This window comes from Benincasa hispida, chromosome 3, assembly GCF_027475165.1.
Source record: "Benincasa hispida cultivar pf3 chromosome 3, pf3_genome.v1.1, whole genome shotgun sequence".
Lineage (NCBI taxonomy): Eukaryota > Viridiplantae > Streptophyta > Magnoliopsida > Cucurbitales > Cucurbitaceae > Benincasa > Benincasa hispida.
In genome coordinates, this window is record NC_143480.1 from 22,911,520 (window position 1) to 22,928,744 (window position 17,225).

The 17,225-nt window shown below is 36.0% G+C and overlaps 1 protein-coding gene across 1 annotated transcript; it reads right to left on the bottom strand.

The window, feature by feature from the left end:
- Positions 1 to 1,219: 1,219 nt before the first annotated feature.
- BT4 (BTB and TAZ domain protein 4) lies at positions 1,220 to 5,481 on the bottom strand. The gene is made up of 6 exons (XM_039024906.2): positions 5,320 to 5,481; positions 4,290 to 4,585; positions 3,938 to 4,068; positions 3,212 to 3,518; positions 2,779 to 3,092; positions 1,220 to 2,674 (listed from the first exon to the last, which is right to left on the bottom strand). Exons 2-6 carry the CDS (start codon positions 4,557 to 4,559, stop codon positions 2,545 to 2,547), a joined length of 1,152 nt encoding a protein of 383 aa, XP_038880834.1. The 5' UTR covers positions 4,560 to 4,585; positions 5,320 to 5,481; the 3' UTR covers positions 1,220 to 2,544.
- Positions 5,482 to 17,225: the final 11,744 nt, after the last annotated feature.

The following is a 17,225-nucleotide window of genomic DNA, read 5'->3' on the forward strand; positions in this document are numbered from 1 at the left end:
TTTTTTTCGCTTGCACACATGTTTCCTACTTTTGTTTCTATTTTGAATATCATTTTCAACAATGACGTTTTGAAATTGATAGTGTTTAAAGTTGTCTTTCAAGATCATCTGAGCAAAATGATCACATGGAAGGAAGACAATGAAACTCCTTACAAGATGTCAAACGCAATCATGTATTTTCAATAATCACATCGTCCTAAAGTTGCATTCCTTTAAATATCACTTACCAACAACAACTTTCACTAGTACAATCGACTCTGTTATTTATCATCTTGGAGGAAGTCCATTGTTGTAGATATCCATAAGTTTCTAATGACCCCTTCTGGTCATCATCTTCCCTCGCACACATGCATAAGAACCATATTGGGTGATTATAGGCAGCTGAAACTTTAAAATTTGTTGTTTCTCTTGTCAGCTCATTTCTACCTATCGAATTGGTCCTAACCCGACTAAAACACGCTTTACTCTTCTTATATGATAAGAAAATGTATAAATAGAAGTGACTCATTTCAAATACTATTATAGTCTAAACACATATCAAAGCGTGTATGGCATATCACTAAATCCACGTATTTAATGATTCCATAGATAAAAAATCCGTATAAAGTTTTGTCAGGGTGTTCAATCCATCTATGATCTAAATTTCTAATCCATTAAAAAAAAAAAAGGACATAATACTCTTTTTGAATCTAGATGCTAAAATTTTGAAGTTTTGGTTCAACGATTTGATAAAATATTTTTTTTATAACTGCCTTGTTGTCATTTGTGAATAAAATAAAACTCGCACGTTCTTCGACCACTTCCTATTGGAATACGTCATTTGAAACTTCGATTTTGATGAGATTATTAATAGAACACATGGCAGTTGGAGAGGAAAGTGTGCACAAAAAGTACCATATTGAATTTTGCTTTTTCACATCTTTATATTATAAAGTTTAATTTTTTAAATGTGCTAACCTTAAACACACAAAAATGAGACGTGCAAGACTTTATAATTTTCCTTTGTTGTTAAAAAAAATATCTAAGGGCCTTCTAAAAGTTTTGCCTTTAATTAAATAACAAACAATATTTTCCATTATTTTTTGTAAAACGAAAAAAGTAATAATTCTATCACAATAATGCTCAAATTATGACAAGTAGCATGCCATGTTTTCATCCAATTGATGCTTGGATCTTCTCTTGTGTTGATTCACTATAATATAAAAACTGTCCAAATAAATTAACAAGAAAAATCATTGGTAGATTATTATTAATATCACATTTTTAAAAAATTAATATTTAAAGTCCCTAGTGTCTCAATTATTTATAATTTATCTTCAGGGCCTCACAAAAACACATAATTAATTACCATTAAAGCCTTTTCGACCTAGCGGTTCTGATTTCTAAATCCTCGCCAACACAAACCGTAATTATCCGCCATGAAACCTTCTGTTCTCATCTTCGTTCTCAGTCTGGATTTGTTGGTTATTCTCAATCATCCTTGCGTCAATGCCGATAGTTGGAGAAGAAGTTTGCACTACCCATTAGATCCTGCCACATTCTCGTCTCCGCCGTCTCCGCCGCCGCCGCTCAGGTCTGCAAATTCCGACCAGCCTACGCCTGCACCTTCGAATGTCTCTCTACCTAATCTACCGTCGTCGACACAACAAACTTTTAAACCAATCAAAACTCTAGGGATTGTATGCTCTGTTGCGATTGTGACTCTCGGAATGCTCTCGGCGCTCGCCTTCTTTCTGTATCGGCAGCGGATTAAGTACCGATGCAAGTCTCGTATGCTCGTCGAGAAGGAGCGTTCTCTGAGTTTTCGGCATGATTCTGGTATCCCACCATCGAGTTTCTTGAATTTCGGAACCATGGAGCGGAGGCCGTGCTCGATCGTCGAGCGGAAGGGTGGAAAGGGAGAAGATGAATCTTCACCGCATCGGCGGGTGGATTCTGTGAATAAATTGGATTTTCATCTTCTTAGCCCTGAGTTGCAGCCACTGCCTCCTCTCTCGCAAAATCAGATAGTAAACCCATCATTTGAGACGCCATTGTCCGATGACGAGAGTCGAGAGACAGTATTTCACACGCCGGAGTGGGCGGCGGCGGTTTCTTACGGCGGTGGTGTTTTTCCTAAAAGCAAAAGAGAATCTCGCAACGACTCGCTCGGTTGTCAAGCCAAAGGAACTTCTCCTCTACCTCATTTAGAGGATTCGTTGATAAAACAGGACCATCGACGGCCGGTAGCGTCTCCGCCGCCTCCTTCGACGATAACATCATAATTTCATCGGGATCCGAAGATTTTTCTATTATCCCAAGAGGTGGAAATTGCATAGTGTTGAAAAGAAACCGAGGGTTTGTTTCAGTGTTATTCTGGTTGAGAAAAAATGGAAATTGCGAGAGTTCATTTTGCTTAGTCGTCGTATGGATTTTGATTTCATTTCTTGATCTGTGATGTAAACAAAGAATACAAATTGGGCAATCAAAAGAACAGAAATTTTACAAATTGAATTTGATTATACAAAAAAAAAAAAAAAACAGGCTTTCATCCCTGGCCTCTGATTATATGGCTTCTGTCGTCAAAAAGAATGGTGTTCTTGCTACTCCCTTCGTCCTTAGAATCTTTTTTACTAACAATTTCCATTTAATTTCATCTTTCCTGCCCTGTTTCTTACTCCTGTCTTTGAAATTCCTGAAATCATGGAACATTCTCGTTAGATAGTTCTTTACAACGAGTAACAAAAGGTTAAAAGCAAAGAAAAGATGGAAAAAGGGAGACGGATTTTGATAAATTACCTGCACAAAGGAACTCTACAGAGATTAAAATCTGCACAAAGATGAGAATGCAACTCCAAGAGTTGCCACATCCTCTTGCACTGGGTACAACCACCAGGGGCTCTTAATTTGCAGCCTGCAAAGTGGCGGATAAGTAATTCCAGCCCCTTGCAGGCTGCATATTTACAAGGCGGCTGGTTCACCTTGAAGTCTTTGTCATGTGGGCCGATTGTGCGACAACCATCTCTACATATATGAACAAGAGTCTCCATTGCCTCAAATAGTTCCAAATAGATCTTCCTTTCATTCATTTTCTTCACTCTTTTCTTTTGCCTCTGAAAGTAAAATTTGAAAGGAGGTCAGTTTAGAGAAAGACCAGCACTACTCAGCTCTTTGAGGAATCAGACACTGTTTGATATGAAGACGAGAACAGAGAGAGAGAGAGAGGTGTTACATTGTCTTCGTCAATCACTGATCCAAGAAGCTCCTTTTCGAGTACTGGATGGCTTTGCTTCATTGCTTGCCATGCTTCGGAGGAAGAAACAGCTTTGAAGTTTTTTAGGATCATACGGTGGCAAAGAAAGCTGAGACGGGGAGCATCACACAGTAATGCAAGTTGAAAAACATCAACTACATTTTCAAGTGTCAGCAAACCACAACCCAGTTGCCTCTCGCACTCCCTCTTCAACTGGGGAACCACATATACATGAGACAGCATCAGCAAAGGCAATACAAATTCCTCCATTTCTTCCTTCTCATATCTGAAATTAAATGTAGTAATAAATCAGAAAACGCAGCAAAATTCATGTTGTCCCAAAATGTGAGGCAGAGGATTTTAGTACACGACGCCAACTTCCAATAGGGAGAAAAAAACACAAACTAATGAAGATCGATAAGTTAATTAATGAAAACTAACGATTTAACCAAATAAACTAAACCAGCAAACTCATATTCTCTTCCTACAGTAATAAGTTTCTTCTCATAGTAAAAATTTGGCAAATGGATGTGCCTAACGTTTGAATTTAAATTTTCTCATCATTCAATATAAATAGAAACCCTGCAGGCTTATTATTTACAGAATCAATGCAATCCAAAATTTCATTTCTCTAAGTCCCGTTAGAAGGCTTTGAATTCTGAAATCAATGACCAAATCACAAAACAGCACAAGAAAAGCATTTACCTGCAAGAGTACAGATATCTAATGAATACTTTAACAGCATCAGGTGGAACTCCATGGATCGATACCAAACGTTTCCTTCCAGACTTTTTTGATTGCTTTAACATGCCTTTTAGCACAGGAGAAGCCATACCCTGCAGAAAATTTAAAAAAGATAACCGAATCACCAATTGAACTAGGATATATTATGGTAATAACATTCATACTTTTCAGTCAGCAAATGCAAAATTTGAAAACTACTCATCTTAATATAAATGTATTTATCTTTAACCCAAACATCAATTAGAAAATTTTCCATTGAATAAGAAATTAAAATTGCAGGGTTGAACGAAATGGTGGGATTAAAACAACTTACGAGGATATAAGCATGTGCATATATAATGCCACCATGATCCGTATGAATAGAAACATCAGCTCCATATGCTTCGTCAAAGAGGCCGTCCCAAAGGTCTCTTGTTGCAGTGGAGACGCAGCTGTATCCCCTTTCCAAGGATTCATTTGAAACCCACCCCTTCTGTAGATGACTACTGGTTGCAGATTTAGGCAATGGAGGTGGCAGTGGGATGGTGTTTGCCTTGGCTGGGATTGGGACTAAATCCAGGCAATTATTTTCTTTATTCTCCATTTATTTACTTTCAAAAACTCTAAAACCTGCGAGTTTGCAAAATTAAATAGAATAATCAATACATGTTCAATTGTCGGTAAAAGGGTATCATTACAATTTTGAGTGTTCAAGATGGTGCCAACCAAAAGATGATCCATTCAAATTAAAATCCCAACCCGCAAAGCAATTTAGACAAATAACTTCCTTGGATACCCGAATTTCTACCAAAGAATCAAGCAGTCATGCTTTCAACAAGATAATAGATTATCCTGGTTCTTTCAATCTTATATATATTTTAGAAAGAAAAAAAAAATCAATGGCAGCTCAAAACAATTGAAAACGTGAAGAATGATCCAAAAGGGATTCTCGATCTGATTTAGAAAAAACGAATAGTTATTTCATTATCGCGTTTTGATTAATCTACACAGCAGCTGGAAATGACGAACAATATCGAAGAAGCTCAAGTGGACAACATTCAAATTCAGGACGATTGAAGCAAACGGGAAAGAAGAAGAGAAAAAAAGAAAAAGAAGCAAAAATCAAGCATCCATACACGAAAAAAGAACAAGGCTATCTCTATCTGTCTCCTGTTCAGACAATCCAATAAATCCTCATTTAAGGCAGAGGAAGGAAACTAAAACGAAAACAAATTACATAACTCCTAAAATTTAGCATTCTCAAATTGAAAATTCAAAACCGAAACGCAAAACAGTTTCATATATTCTCCTAATAACTTCCAAACTTCAACAAAGACAAATGAAAACGCAGAGAGATAATTGACCTTCCGAAATAGCCTCCGTAACGGATTCAAGAAACCGATATAAAAAAAAGAAATGAAAATGGCGTCCGCCGGTAGCCGTCTAGAGAAAACCCAGAATGTGGAGAGAGAGAGAGAGAGATGATTTGAGAGAAGGAATTAGCATTTTATATGTGATCTGAAAATGTCGGACGCGGTTATGGAATTTACTAAAATTTAAAGAAGGCGGAAAAATAAAAGAAAATAAAATGGAGAAAATGAATCGACGAGGAGTATACGTGGAGATTCGGGTATGAGAATGGAAAAGGAAATGACGTGGAAGTATTGTGGTTCAGATAATTGCTGATGCAGATCCACGTCGGACTGACTATGCTCCGATTTAATTTAATTTAATTTAATTTCATTTAAAGACTAGTTCAACGGCCACTATCATTTCCCGCTACTTATTTTCTATTTTCTCTTTTTTTGTTTTTTTTTTTGTGTGTGTTAATTTGGAGGTAAATGAGACTATTTCTTGATTTATAAGTCTTTAAATGGGGCATTTAGGGGTGGCTTTCTATTTCGATTAATTGTAGCCACGACCGAGGTAAGGAATAATCAATAATCAATTTTGATTGTTGACTTTTTTTTTTTTTTTTTTTTTCCCGTAATTTCATTAACTTTTCAAGTTTTCAACTTATATAATATGAGACCATTAATGTTTTTTCTTTTGAATTCTTAACCCTCTTAAAACATTATTCTTAATCTTAGTTAATATATATAATTATATCGCTCTTGTTAATCATATGTCAACATCAATTACATTCATAAATGTGATATGTCTTCTTAAATGTACTTAAAATCATATTTTTCATTGATAAGTACTTAAAAAATTAATATTGAAAATTCCTATAAAAAATGGGCAATAAGTTAATAGTTTTTTTTAAAAAAAATAAAATGCCTCAAACACCCTTTATTAGAGGTGTACATGGATTGGGTTGGGTTGGGTTGGATTAGAGTATTTTTGGACCAACCCGAAAATTCGGGTTGATTTGATTGGCAACCCAAATTACCCAAATAAAGTTTCCAACCCTTAAAATTCGGGTTGGGTTGGATTGGATTGTCGGGTTATAACTTATTTTTTTATTTTTAATGAAAAATATGTAAATTTATATACAACACATAACTAATAACTAAAATCTCATAAAATTAAGATGCTAAATACCAAATATTTATGATATTTATTATAGACTTTAAACAAAGACAAATATCATAACAATTTTAAAAGAAAAATATTAAAAATTCAAAAATTAATCAATACAAAGAACTCAAACTTTAAACAAAGAGGAATATATAAATATATATACAAAATTTGTATTGGATTGGGTCAACCCAAATTTTTTTTTAACTAACTCACAACCCAATCCAACCCAATAAAAAAAAAATCAACCCAACTCAACCCAAGAACAAAACTAACTCAACTCAACCCTTACATTTTGGATTGGGTAGTCCGGGTTGTTCGGGTTGTCAGGTTATTTGAACATCTCTACCCTTTATAATATAATAATTAAAAAAAATACTGATAATATTAAATTTTCAAATAAGGTTTTTTTTTTAAAGATATAATTTATATAAAATCACTTATGTGTTTAGAAATGCTAATGTTAGTTGAGCTAGCTATCTTAATTTAAATTGATTAATTACATTCTAAACAATAATTATACTAATTTACTGTTTGATATTACTGTTGAATGGGAAATTTTGGATCAATCATAAGTTACCATGTCATTGTTGGATTTTATGTCCTAAAACTCGTAGTTTGTAAATTAATAAACATATTCTGTTTTGTTTTTCGATAAAGTTGTTATTGAAATTGTAATATTGAATCCAATAAACTAAGGTCCTTGGGCTATTTAATGTAGTTTGAACTTTATGTAGTGACATAAATATGGATCAAGTTCAAATATATAGCCAAAATGGTCTATAGTATATGAATGAGGTTGGGCGTCTTATTCTGGGGACACTATGGATCCGTCCCACTTTGTAGTTAGTACAAACGATATGATCCTGAATCGTTCATATAGAAATATGAGTGGGGGCATCCTATGCAATGAGTTTGCATAAGATTGAACCATGAAATAGTCACTTTTTACGTTCTAAATGTTGTTTTATGTATAAAACTGACTAATTCGTTAATTGATGACCTAGGTAACTTAATCCTGAGTTAACTATGAACTCCTGTTCACTCGGAATTATCCTTAGATCTGCATAGGTGAGGGTAGTTCATCATCGCTGGCCCAATAAGCCTCCCATTTCAGGGGTAAGATCGGTGGATAGCTGGAAACATAGGGTGCAAGACGGAATTCACTCCTACCCATTATAGGGATAGTAGATAGGTTGTTCCCTTTAGTACTAAATCCAGGTCTTGAACAAGGGGCCCCACACTCTCCTTGGCCCGAGAGGGATTCGGTTTATAGGTTGGACCTTAAACCAATTGTTCAATAGAGGATCAATGAAACTTAAGGAACAAGATGTAGTCTTGGGGGTAAAATGGTTTTTATGACCCAGCCGAGATTACGAACAACCCGTGAAAGATTAGCTTACTAATCATAATTATATCAAATGTACACAAATATATCTGTAGCGAGGGGAGTGCAACTACGGGACTATAGTGAAATGACCCGTTAGTTAACGAATGTTGATTAACTCCATCCAAAGAGTTTAGCCAGCTAATCTCGGATCGTTGGAGCCCATGATCTATAGGTCCATTAGGTTCCCCTACTAGCTCATATGGAATAAACTTAGAACAGTATGATAGAATAATTTGAATTGTTCGAATTAGGTGAAGAAAGAGAAACCGATAAGTATATGTGATATAGTGGCCAAGTTTTTCAGTTTAGAAATACAACTTTAATAATTAAATGTGATTTAAATATCAAGAATATGAATATGTTCATATTCGGAAGCTCGAAAATGATGGAAATGGTCAAAGATGTAAAAAGTCAAAGAGTTGACTTGGAAAAGTCAAACTTTGACCGACCTTATATTCAAATATGATTTGAATTTCGAGAAAATAAATGTGGATTCATGCTCGGGAGGTCAAAATTTGTCAACACGGAAAAAATCATAAAAAGTCAAAATGTTGACTTTAACTTTGACCAAATGACTATTTTGCTCTTTGACTAAAGTTAGTGGGAAAATCCAAACTTTTGTTGGATAATTCCACTAACAAAATAGTGGGCTAGGTGTTGGCTTATAGTGGAGATATTAAGCCCACTTAGATAGTGGATTCTAGGTGTTGGGTATTTATGGATTTGGATCATGCAAATGTTGCATGGTTTTTTTCTATAAAATGGGCTTTTGAATTTGGATAAAAGACTTTTGCCCATTTTTGCCAAATTTATTTTTCAAATTTGGGCTAAAAAATACTATTTTCTTTGAGGAAAATTCATAACCCAAAATTCAACCCAAAGATCCATCTTATTTTCCATCTATTCTCTCTCTCTCGTTTTCTTCGTCCATCGGGTCCCACAATCTGGTTCTGAGTCCAGAGGATAGTAGGTCAACTATAGTGGTGGTCCGAAAGAGTTCGGATCGAGATTCAGCGAGGAAAAGTGGTTTTCGGGAGCTACAAAGGTTGTATCCCATCCTATTAATTTACTGTTTTTCCACTTCAATTTGCATGCTTATTTCCTTTTGTTTAGAAGCAATTAGAGTGTAATTAGGTCCTAATTCTGCTGCGTATGTCTCATATTCCATCATGTGGTATCAGAGCATGCTTTAATTACGCTCAATTGATTTTGGTGGGTGGTTTTTTCTTTTCTATTCAAGTGTTGAATGAAATATGGACTAAAGTAGATTTATTATGATTTTGGGATTGTTTTTCTTTAAATTTCTTGTAGAAATTAGTAATTACTCACATGTTTATGAGCATTAATGTGTGAAAAAGGATCTGTAAATTTGTTGGAGTCATTAGAGTTGAAATTAGGATGTAATTTCTTGATTCTGGGAGAGAGGAAAACAGCAAAACTGGAGAAAATTGCTTATAGACCCGAATTTGGCCACCAGACCCGGAATTAGGCTCCCAGACCCGACCCGCCAGCCCAGATCCAACCCAGTTCAGAGTATCTTGCGCGCTAGCTGTCATTGAAGGTATTCGGCCGGTTTTGCAACCCGACCCGGTTTCTCCTCCCGCTCCGCTCCGATCCGCCCGAAGCTGCCTCGCGTGCGCCGTTCGCCTGTCACCCGCGCGCCTCCCACCTGCTCGCAACCCACCCCGCCCTACGTCCCTGTTGACCAGACAGTCTGGATCGGTCCGTTTGACCTGGTTGAGCCGGTTTGACTGATTCAACTTGGATTGGGAGTTTTTGGGCCTGTTCAGGAGTTTTTGGGCCGGTTCGAGAGTTTTTTGGCCGGTTCAAAATGGTTCAAAGTATTTGAAGCCGATTCCAGGAAGCTGGTTGCTGATTTGTGTAATAAATTAGTTATTTGTTTCTTTTCAATGCCAAAATCGGTCAACTTTAGTGTTGTTTACCTATTATGCATGTGATGTATAATGTTGTTTGATTATGTATGCATACAATATGCCATATAATTTTAAAACCCCACCATAGGAAAAGCATGTGACATGCATTTGTTATATCTTATAAGTGTTATAAAATATATACTATGCATGCTTAGTTTTAATATAAGTGTTATATTAAAGCATGTTTGATTGAAGGAAGCATGTTATAGATGAATACTCTAGGGTTATAATTGTTATAAAATAACCTAGACTTCTAAAATCTATAACAAAGATAAGATGCATGCTCACTTAGGGTTAACCATCAAGCAATCCCATTTTTCGTAGAAAAATAGGTCGATATCTTGTAAAACTGAAGTTACAAGAAAACTCACACGGCAAGATCTTGCCAAAAAGTCAGATAAGATGACTAAGGTTGAAGGTTTTTAAGTTGACGGTTCACGGAACACCTACTACCTGAAGATCGAGCCGGCATCTGAGTTAGGGTAACCGATTTTATGAGCATGCGTGAGCGGTATGAGGTAATAAAATTTGTTTATCACCTAGACATCGTAGGTTAAAAATCCAGTATAAAAGTTATACTCGGATGAATCACCTAGACTTAGGATATGTTTAGTTAACCGAAATGTATCGCTAAATATTTTATACCCTAACCGCCTAGAACACTTCAGCTGGAGAGAAGTAATGTACTTTTAGCTATAGTATCCCTAAGATTTCACACCGTGAGATTCATGCTTGGCTTTGGGTCGCCCTGGGAGTGGACTCCATTCGGAGAGTGAGTCAATACCAAGGTGAATAGGGGAAGTTGTTCATAGTAAGTGGGAGAAGGAAGTATGTCAACACATCCTACGGTCTCTTCCATTAGGTTGCACCGTGAGATTCCTATAATGCGCCGGCATGTCTGCCCTGGAGCGACCTTACCAATCGGAGGATTGTATTATAAGATTCGGAACTTCGCGAACTCTAGAAATTGATAGGGTCTCTCAAGTCCGTTTTCATTCTTGTCTTTCCAACTTCGGGAGCATAATGATTCCGATCTTTGAGGTCTAAAAATGGAGGGTCACACTTACGAGAATTACTAAGTGTTAGTAAATTCTTGACCAAAGTAACGATAACTGAGTTACTATAGGAATAAAAGTTATTCTAGTGATAGTATCTAGTCAAGATAGTCATGGTTCAACGGAGGAATAGTCGATCACCCCTCGGTGAAGGTTATTCTAACCGTTGAAATATCATTGCAAAATATAATAATGAAGGTACATTATTAGTTTTTTTGCTAAACTTGGTTGGATTTAAAAGATTAATGTTTTTTACTAAAAATGATATGTTTTTCTTTTCAGCATGACTAGCTCTTTAGATCAACTCTTAGCTTCCGAGAAACTAAACGGTGATAATTACTCAACATGGAAAAAAAATCTGAATTCAACACTAGTAATAGATGACCTAAGATTTTTCTTAACTGAGGAATGTCCTCAGGCCCCTACCTCAAAAGAAGCATAAGGTAAATATGATTTACTAGTTGTTGAAACATGTTTAGTGGAGTATGATACCTCAGCCTAGATATTGGATTCAGGAGCCACTAAACATATTTGCTTCTTTTTTCAAGAAACTAGTTCCCGGAAAAAGCTTGAAGAATGCGAGATCACCCTCAAGGTTGGAACAGGAGAGGTCGTCTTGGCCGAAGCAGTGGGAGACTTGAAGTTATTTTTCAACAATAGATATATCATACTTAAAGATGTTTTGTATGCTCCTAAAATGAGACGAAATTTAATATCTATCACATGTATATTGGAACAAATGTATAAAATATCTTTTGAAGTTAATGAAGTATTCATTTTAAGAAAAGGTATTCAAATTTGTTCTGCTATACTTGAAAATAACTTATATAAGTTAAGACCAACTAAAGCAAAATTTGTCTTAAATACTGAGATGTTTAGAACAGTAGAAACTCAGAATAAAAGACAAAATATTTCTTCTAATGCCTATCCATGGCACTTAAGACTTGGTCACATAAATCTCAATAGGATTGAGAGATTGGTTAAGAATGGACTTCTAAATCAGTTAGAAGACAATTCTTTACCTCAATGTGAGTCTTGTTTTAAGGGAAAAATGACTAAGAGATCTTTTACTGGAAAAGGTCTCAGAGCCACAATACCCTTAGACCTCGTACATTCGGACCTCTGTGGACCGATGAATGTCAAATCTCGAGGTGGGTATGAATATTTCATCAGTTTTATTGATGATTATTCAAGGTATGGTCATATTTACCTAATGCATCACAAGTCTGATTCTTTTGAAAAGTTCAAAAAATATAAGGCTGAGGTTAAGAACCAGTTAGGTAAAACAATTAAGACACTACGATCAGATCGAGGTGGGGAATACATGGACTTAAGATTCTAGGACTATATGATAGAACACGGAATCAAGTCACGACTCTCTGCACCTAATATGCCACAGCAGAACGGTGTATCTGAAAGAAGAAACAGAACCTTGTTGGACATGGTTCACTCAATGATGAGCTTTGCTGAGTTACATGATTCCTTTTGGGGACATGCATTAGAAACCGTTGTCTATATTTTGAATAATGTTCCCTCTAAAAGTGTTTTAGAAACACCATATGAGCTACGGAAAGGGCGTAAAGGTAGTTTACATCACTTTAGGATTTGGGGATGCCCGACACACGTATTGGTGTAAAATCCTAAAAATTTGGAATGTCGTTCAAAACTATGCCTATTTGTAGGTTATCCAAAAGAAATAAAAGATAGTCTATTTTACGATCCTCAAGAGAATAAGGTATTTGTATCGACAAATTCCACATCCTTAGAGTAAGACCACATAAGAAGTCATCGACCTCGCAGTAGACTAACATTGAATGAAATTTCTAAAGACACTACAGATAGAATTAGTTCATCTACTAAAGTAGCAGATAAAACTAGTACATCCGGTCAGTCACAACTTTCTCAATAGGGGTGTTCAAAAAATCCGGAAACTCGACCAACCCAGACTACCCAACCCAACCCTTGGATTAGATTTTATTTTGGGTTGGGTTGGGTTAAAAATGTTAAAAAAATATTAAATTCAGGTCGGGTCTAGAGTTACCCCATTTCAGGGTCGGGTTAACCCGACTCGACCCGAATATATATATATATATATATATATATATATATATATATATATATATATATATATATATATATATATATATATATATAATATATATATATATATAAGTTAAAAAAAAAAACAGTCAAATTAAAAAATAAAAATAAAAAAAAGCAGAACCGATGACCCAACCCGAAAATTTTGGATTGGGTTGGGTTGACCCTCGAAAATAGAACTAATAGGGTTCATTATCAGCCAACCCAAATTTTTTAGTTGGTCCATAAAAATCTTCCAACCCAGCTCAACCCGGACTATGTACACCCCTACTTCTCAAGAGTTGAGAATGCCTTGACGTAGTGGGAGGGTTGTTCATCAGTCTGACCATTACTTGGGTTTAACAGAAATGCAAGTCGTTATACCTGATGACGGCGTAGAGGATCCATCGACCTATAAACAGACGATGAAAGATGTGGACCGTGATTAGTGGGTCAAAGCCATGGACCTCGAAATGGAGTCTATGTACTTCAATTCTGTTTAGAAACTTGTAGATCAACCAAATGATGTAAAACCAATTGGTTGTAAGTGGATCTACAAGAGAAAACGAGACCAAGTCGGTAAAGTACAGACTTTTAAGGCTCGACTTGTGGCAAAGGGTTATACCCAGAGAGAGGGAGTGGACTATGAAGAAACTTTCTCTCTCGTTGCCATGCTTAAGTCGATTAGAATACTCTTATCCATTGCCACCTTTTATGACTATGAAATTTGGCAGATGGATGTCAAGACAGCCTTTCTAAACGGTGATCTTGAGGAGAGTATCTATATGGCTCAACCAGAGGGGTTTATTGCACAGAGTCAAGAACAAAATGTTTGTAAGCTTCAAAAATCCATTTATGGGTTGAAACAAGCGTCTAGATCTTGGAATATAAGATTTGATACTTGATCAAATTTATGGCTTTGAACAAAATGTTGACGAGCCTTGTGTTTACAAGAAGATCGTCAATTCTACTATAGCGTTCTTAGTTTTATATGTTGATGATATTCTACTCATTGGGAATGAAGTAGGTTACCTAACTGACATCAAGAAATGGCTAGCAACGTAGTTCCAAATGAAAGATTTGGGAAATGTGCAGTATGTTCTTTAGGATTCAGATTATTCAGAACCACAAGAACAGAACACTAGCCATGTCTCAAGCAACTTATATAGATAAAATGTTGTCTAGGTATAAGATGCAGAATTCCAAAAGAGGTCTGTTACCTTACAGATATAGAATTCATTTGTCAAAGGATCAATGTCCTAAGACACCTCAAGAGGTTGAGGATATGAGACGCATTCCCTATGCTTCCGCAGTAGGGAGCCTGATGTATGCAATGTTATGTACTAGACCTGACATATGCTACGCAGTAGGGATAGTCAGTAGGTATCAGTCCAATCCTGGATATGATCATTGGACTGCCGTTTAAAAATATCCTCAAGTATCTTAGGAGAACGAGGAACTACATGCTCGTGTATGGTACTAAGGATTTGATCCTTACTGGATACACTGACTCTGATTTTCAAACCGATAAAGATGCTAGAAAGTCTACATCTGGATCAGTGTTCACTCTTAACGGAGGAGCAGTAGTGTGGAGAAGCGTAAAACAAACTTGTATAACTGACTCCACAATGGAAGCTGAATACGTAGCTGCTTGCGAAGCAGCAAAGAAGCAGTATGGTTGAGGAATTCTTGACAGATTTGGAAGTCGTTCCAAATATGCATATGCCTATCACCCTATATTGTGATAATAGTGGATCAGTGGAACTTAAGGAAATAAGATGTAGTCTTGGGGGTAAAACGGTTTTTATGACCCAGCCGAGATTACGAACAACCTGTGAAGGATTAGCTTACTAATCATGGTTATATCAAATGGACACAAATATATCATAGTGAGGGGAGTGCAACTACGGGACTATAGTGGAATGACCCGTTAGTTAACTAATGTTGATTAGCTCTGTCTAAAGAGTTTAGCCAGCTAATCTCGGATCGTTGGAGCCCATGATCTATAGGTCCATTAGGTTCCCCACTAGCTCATATGGAATAAACTTAGAACAGTATGATAGAATGATTCTAATTGTTCGAATTAGGTGAAGAGAGAGAAACCGACAAGTATATGTGATATAGTGGTCGGGTTTTTCAGTTTAGAGATACAACTTTAATATTTAAATGTGATTTAAATATCAAGAATATGAATACGTTCATATTCGGAAGCTCGGAAATGATGGAAATGGTCAAAGATGTAAAAAGTCAAAGAGTTGACTTTTGACTTGGAAAAGTTAAACTTTGACCAATCTTATATTCAAATATGATCTGAATTTCGAGAAATAAACGTGGATTCATGCTCGGGAGGTCAAAAATAGTCAATGCGGAAAAAATCATAAAAAGTCAAAATGTTGACTTTTTGGTCAAAGCTTGACTTTGACCAAATGACTATTTTGCTCTTTGACTAAAGTTAGTGGGAAAATCCAAACTTTTGTTGGATAATTTCACTAACAAAATAGTGGGCTAGGTGTTGGCTTATAGTGGAGACATTAAGCCCACTTAGATAGTGGATTCAAGATGTTGGATTTTTATGGATTTGGATTATGCAAATGTTGCATGGTTTTTTCTATAAAATGGGCTTTTGAATTTGGATAAAAGAATTTTGCCCATTTTTGCCAAAATTATTTTTCAAATTTGGGCTGAAAAAAAACTATTTTCTTTGAGGAAAATTCATAACCCAAAACCCAACCCAAAGAACCATCTTATTTTCGATCTCTTTTCTCTCTCTCGTTTTCTTCATCCACCGGGTCCCATAATCCAGTTCTGAGTCCAGAGGATAGTAGGTCAACTCCAGTGGTGGTCTGGAAGAGTTCGGATCGAGATTCAGCGAGGAAAAGCGGTTTTCGGGAGCTACAAAGATTGTATCCCATCCTATTAATTTACTGTCTTTCCACTTCAATTTGCATGATTATTTCCTTTTGTTTAAAAGCAATTAGAGTGTAATTAGATCCTAATTCCGCTGCATATGTCTCGTGTTTCATCAGTCATTTACTAAATTAATGACGAAATTCTAAATCATTCAATTTGGACCCAATTAGGAGTTGACATATTTCCCAAATTGAAGTTGAAGACAAATTTTAATGATGTCACGTGGTTTTATCATGACCGTTGAATCAGATAAGATTAATTTAACCCAATTTAATATTATTATTTGGGTCAAAATCCAACTCAGTCTAGAAATAGGATGAATTTGACCCAAATGTCAAATCAGACCTAAATCCAATTAATTTAACCTAAAAGGCAGGCCCATGGACCAATCAAGCCCAAACCCATAGGCTAACGAGGCCAAAGCTCATAAAGCCCATCAGAGAACCCTATAAATAGAGGCACTCTTCTCGTTTCAAAGCTCATGGATTCCAGAGAGTTTAGAGGGAATTCTCTAAAATCAGAAGACTTCTTGACTCCTGAAGCTGACCACGCTTGAAGACTGACGTCCTTTGAAGATACAACCATTTTGAAGACTGAAGTCATTTGAAGATACAACCATTTTGAAGACTGAAGTCATTTGAAGATACAAACATTCTGAAAGATGAAGTCCTTTGAAGATACAAGCATTTTGAACACGCTTGAAGACTAAAATCCTTTGAAGATACAAGCATTCTGAACACGCTTGAAGACTGAAGTCCATTGAAGATACAAGCATTCTTTCGAGACTCGAAGCTCAAGAACATCCACATGCCCTGCTTTTATACATCAAGAGTACGCATTCAACCGAGAGAATTTGTAATGACTCGACCTTTCGAGTACTCTAACAAGGGCTGTTACGACTAAATACAAATTTAAAACACAAAAATTTTGACCATAAAAATTCATTAAAATAATAAACATAGTTTTCCAAAATAAATAATAAATAAGTAAAACCTTTGTTCGGGGCCCCTAAAATAATGAAGAAAAAAAAATAACTTAAACAAATAAAAATTTAACCAACATTGAGTTTCAAATCAAAACTTTTAAATAGTTTGAAAATGTAAACTGAGCGGAAGCGATTTACATGTCCCATATGGCACGATCACAGGTCCCTTTCGTCACCCGCCGGTCCGTTCCTATCATTACTTGAAAAACATAAATTAAGAAAGGTTAAGTATAAAATACTTAGTAAGTGATCCCATTAACGAGATCAGGCTATGCATCCACGAGCAAAGAAAAAAAAATAGCCCATGGATCATACAGCTACATCAGTTTTTTATGATGAAAGGAAAACCAAAAGACGTACTATCTTGTCTTGATACGCATGTCTAGCGGCTCGTAGG

Coding starts and splice junctions, on each gene's coding strand:
- BT4 (XM_039024906.2), bottom strand. CDS start 4,559: ATGGAGAATAAAGAAAATAATTGCCTGGATTTAGTCCCAATCCCAGCC. Junction 4,069..4,289: donor ATGCACATGCTTATATCCTC/GTAAGTTGTTTT, acceptor AATTTTCTGCAG/GGTATGGCTTCTCCTGTGCT. Junction 2,675..2,778: donor TGTAGAGTTCCTTTGTGCAG/GTAATTTATCAA, acceptor CCATGATTTCAG/GAATTTCAAAGACAGGAGTA.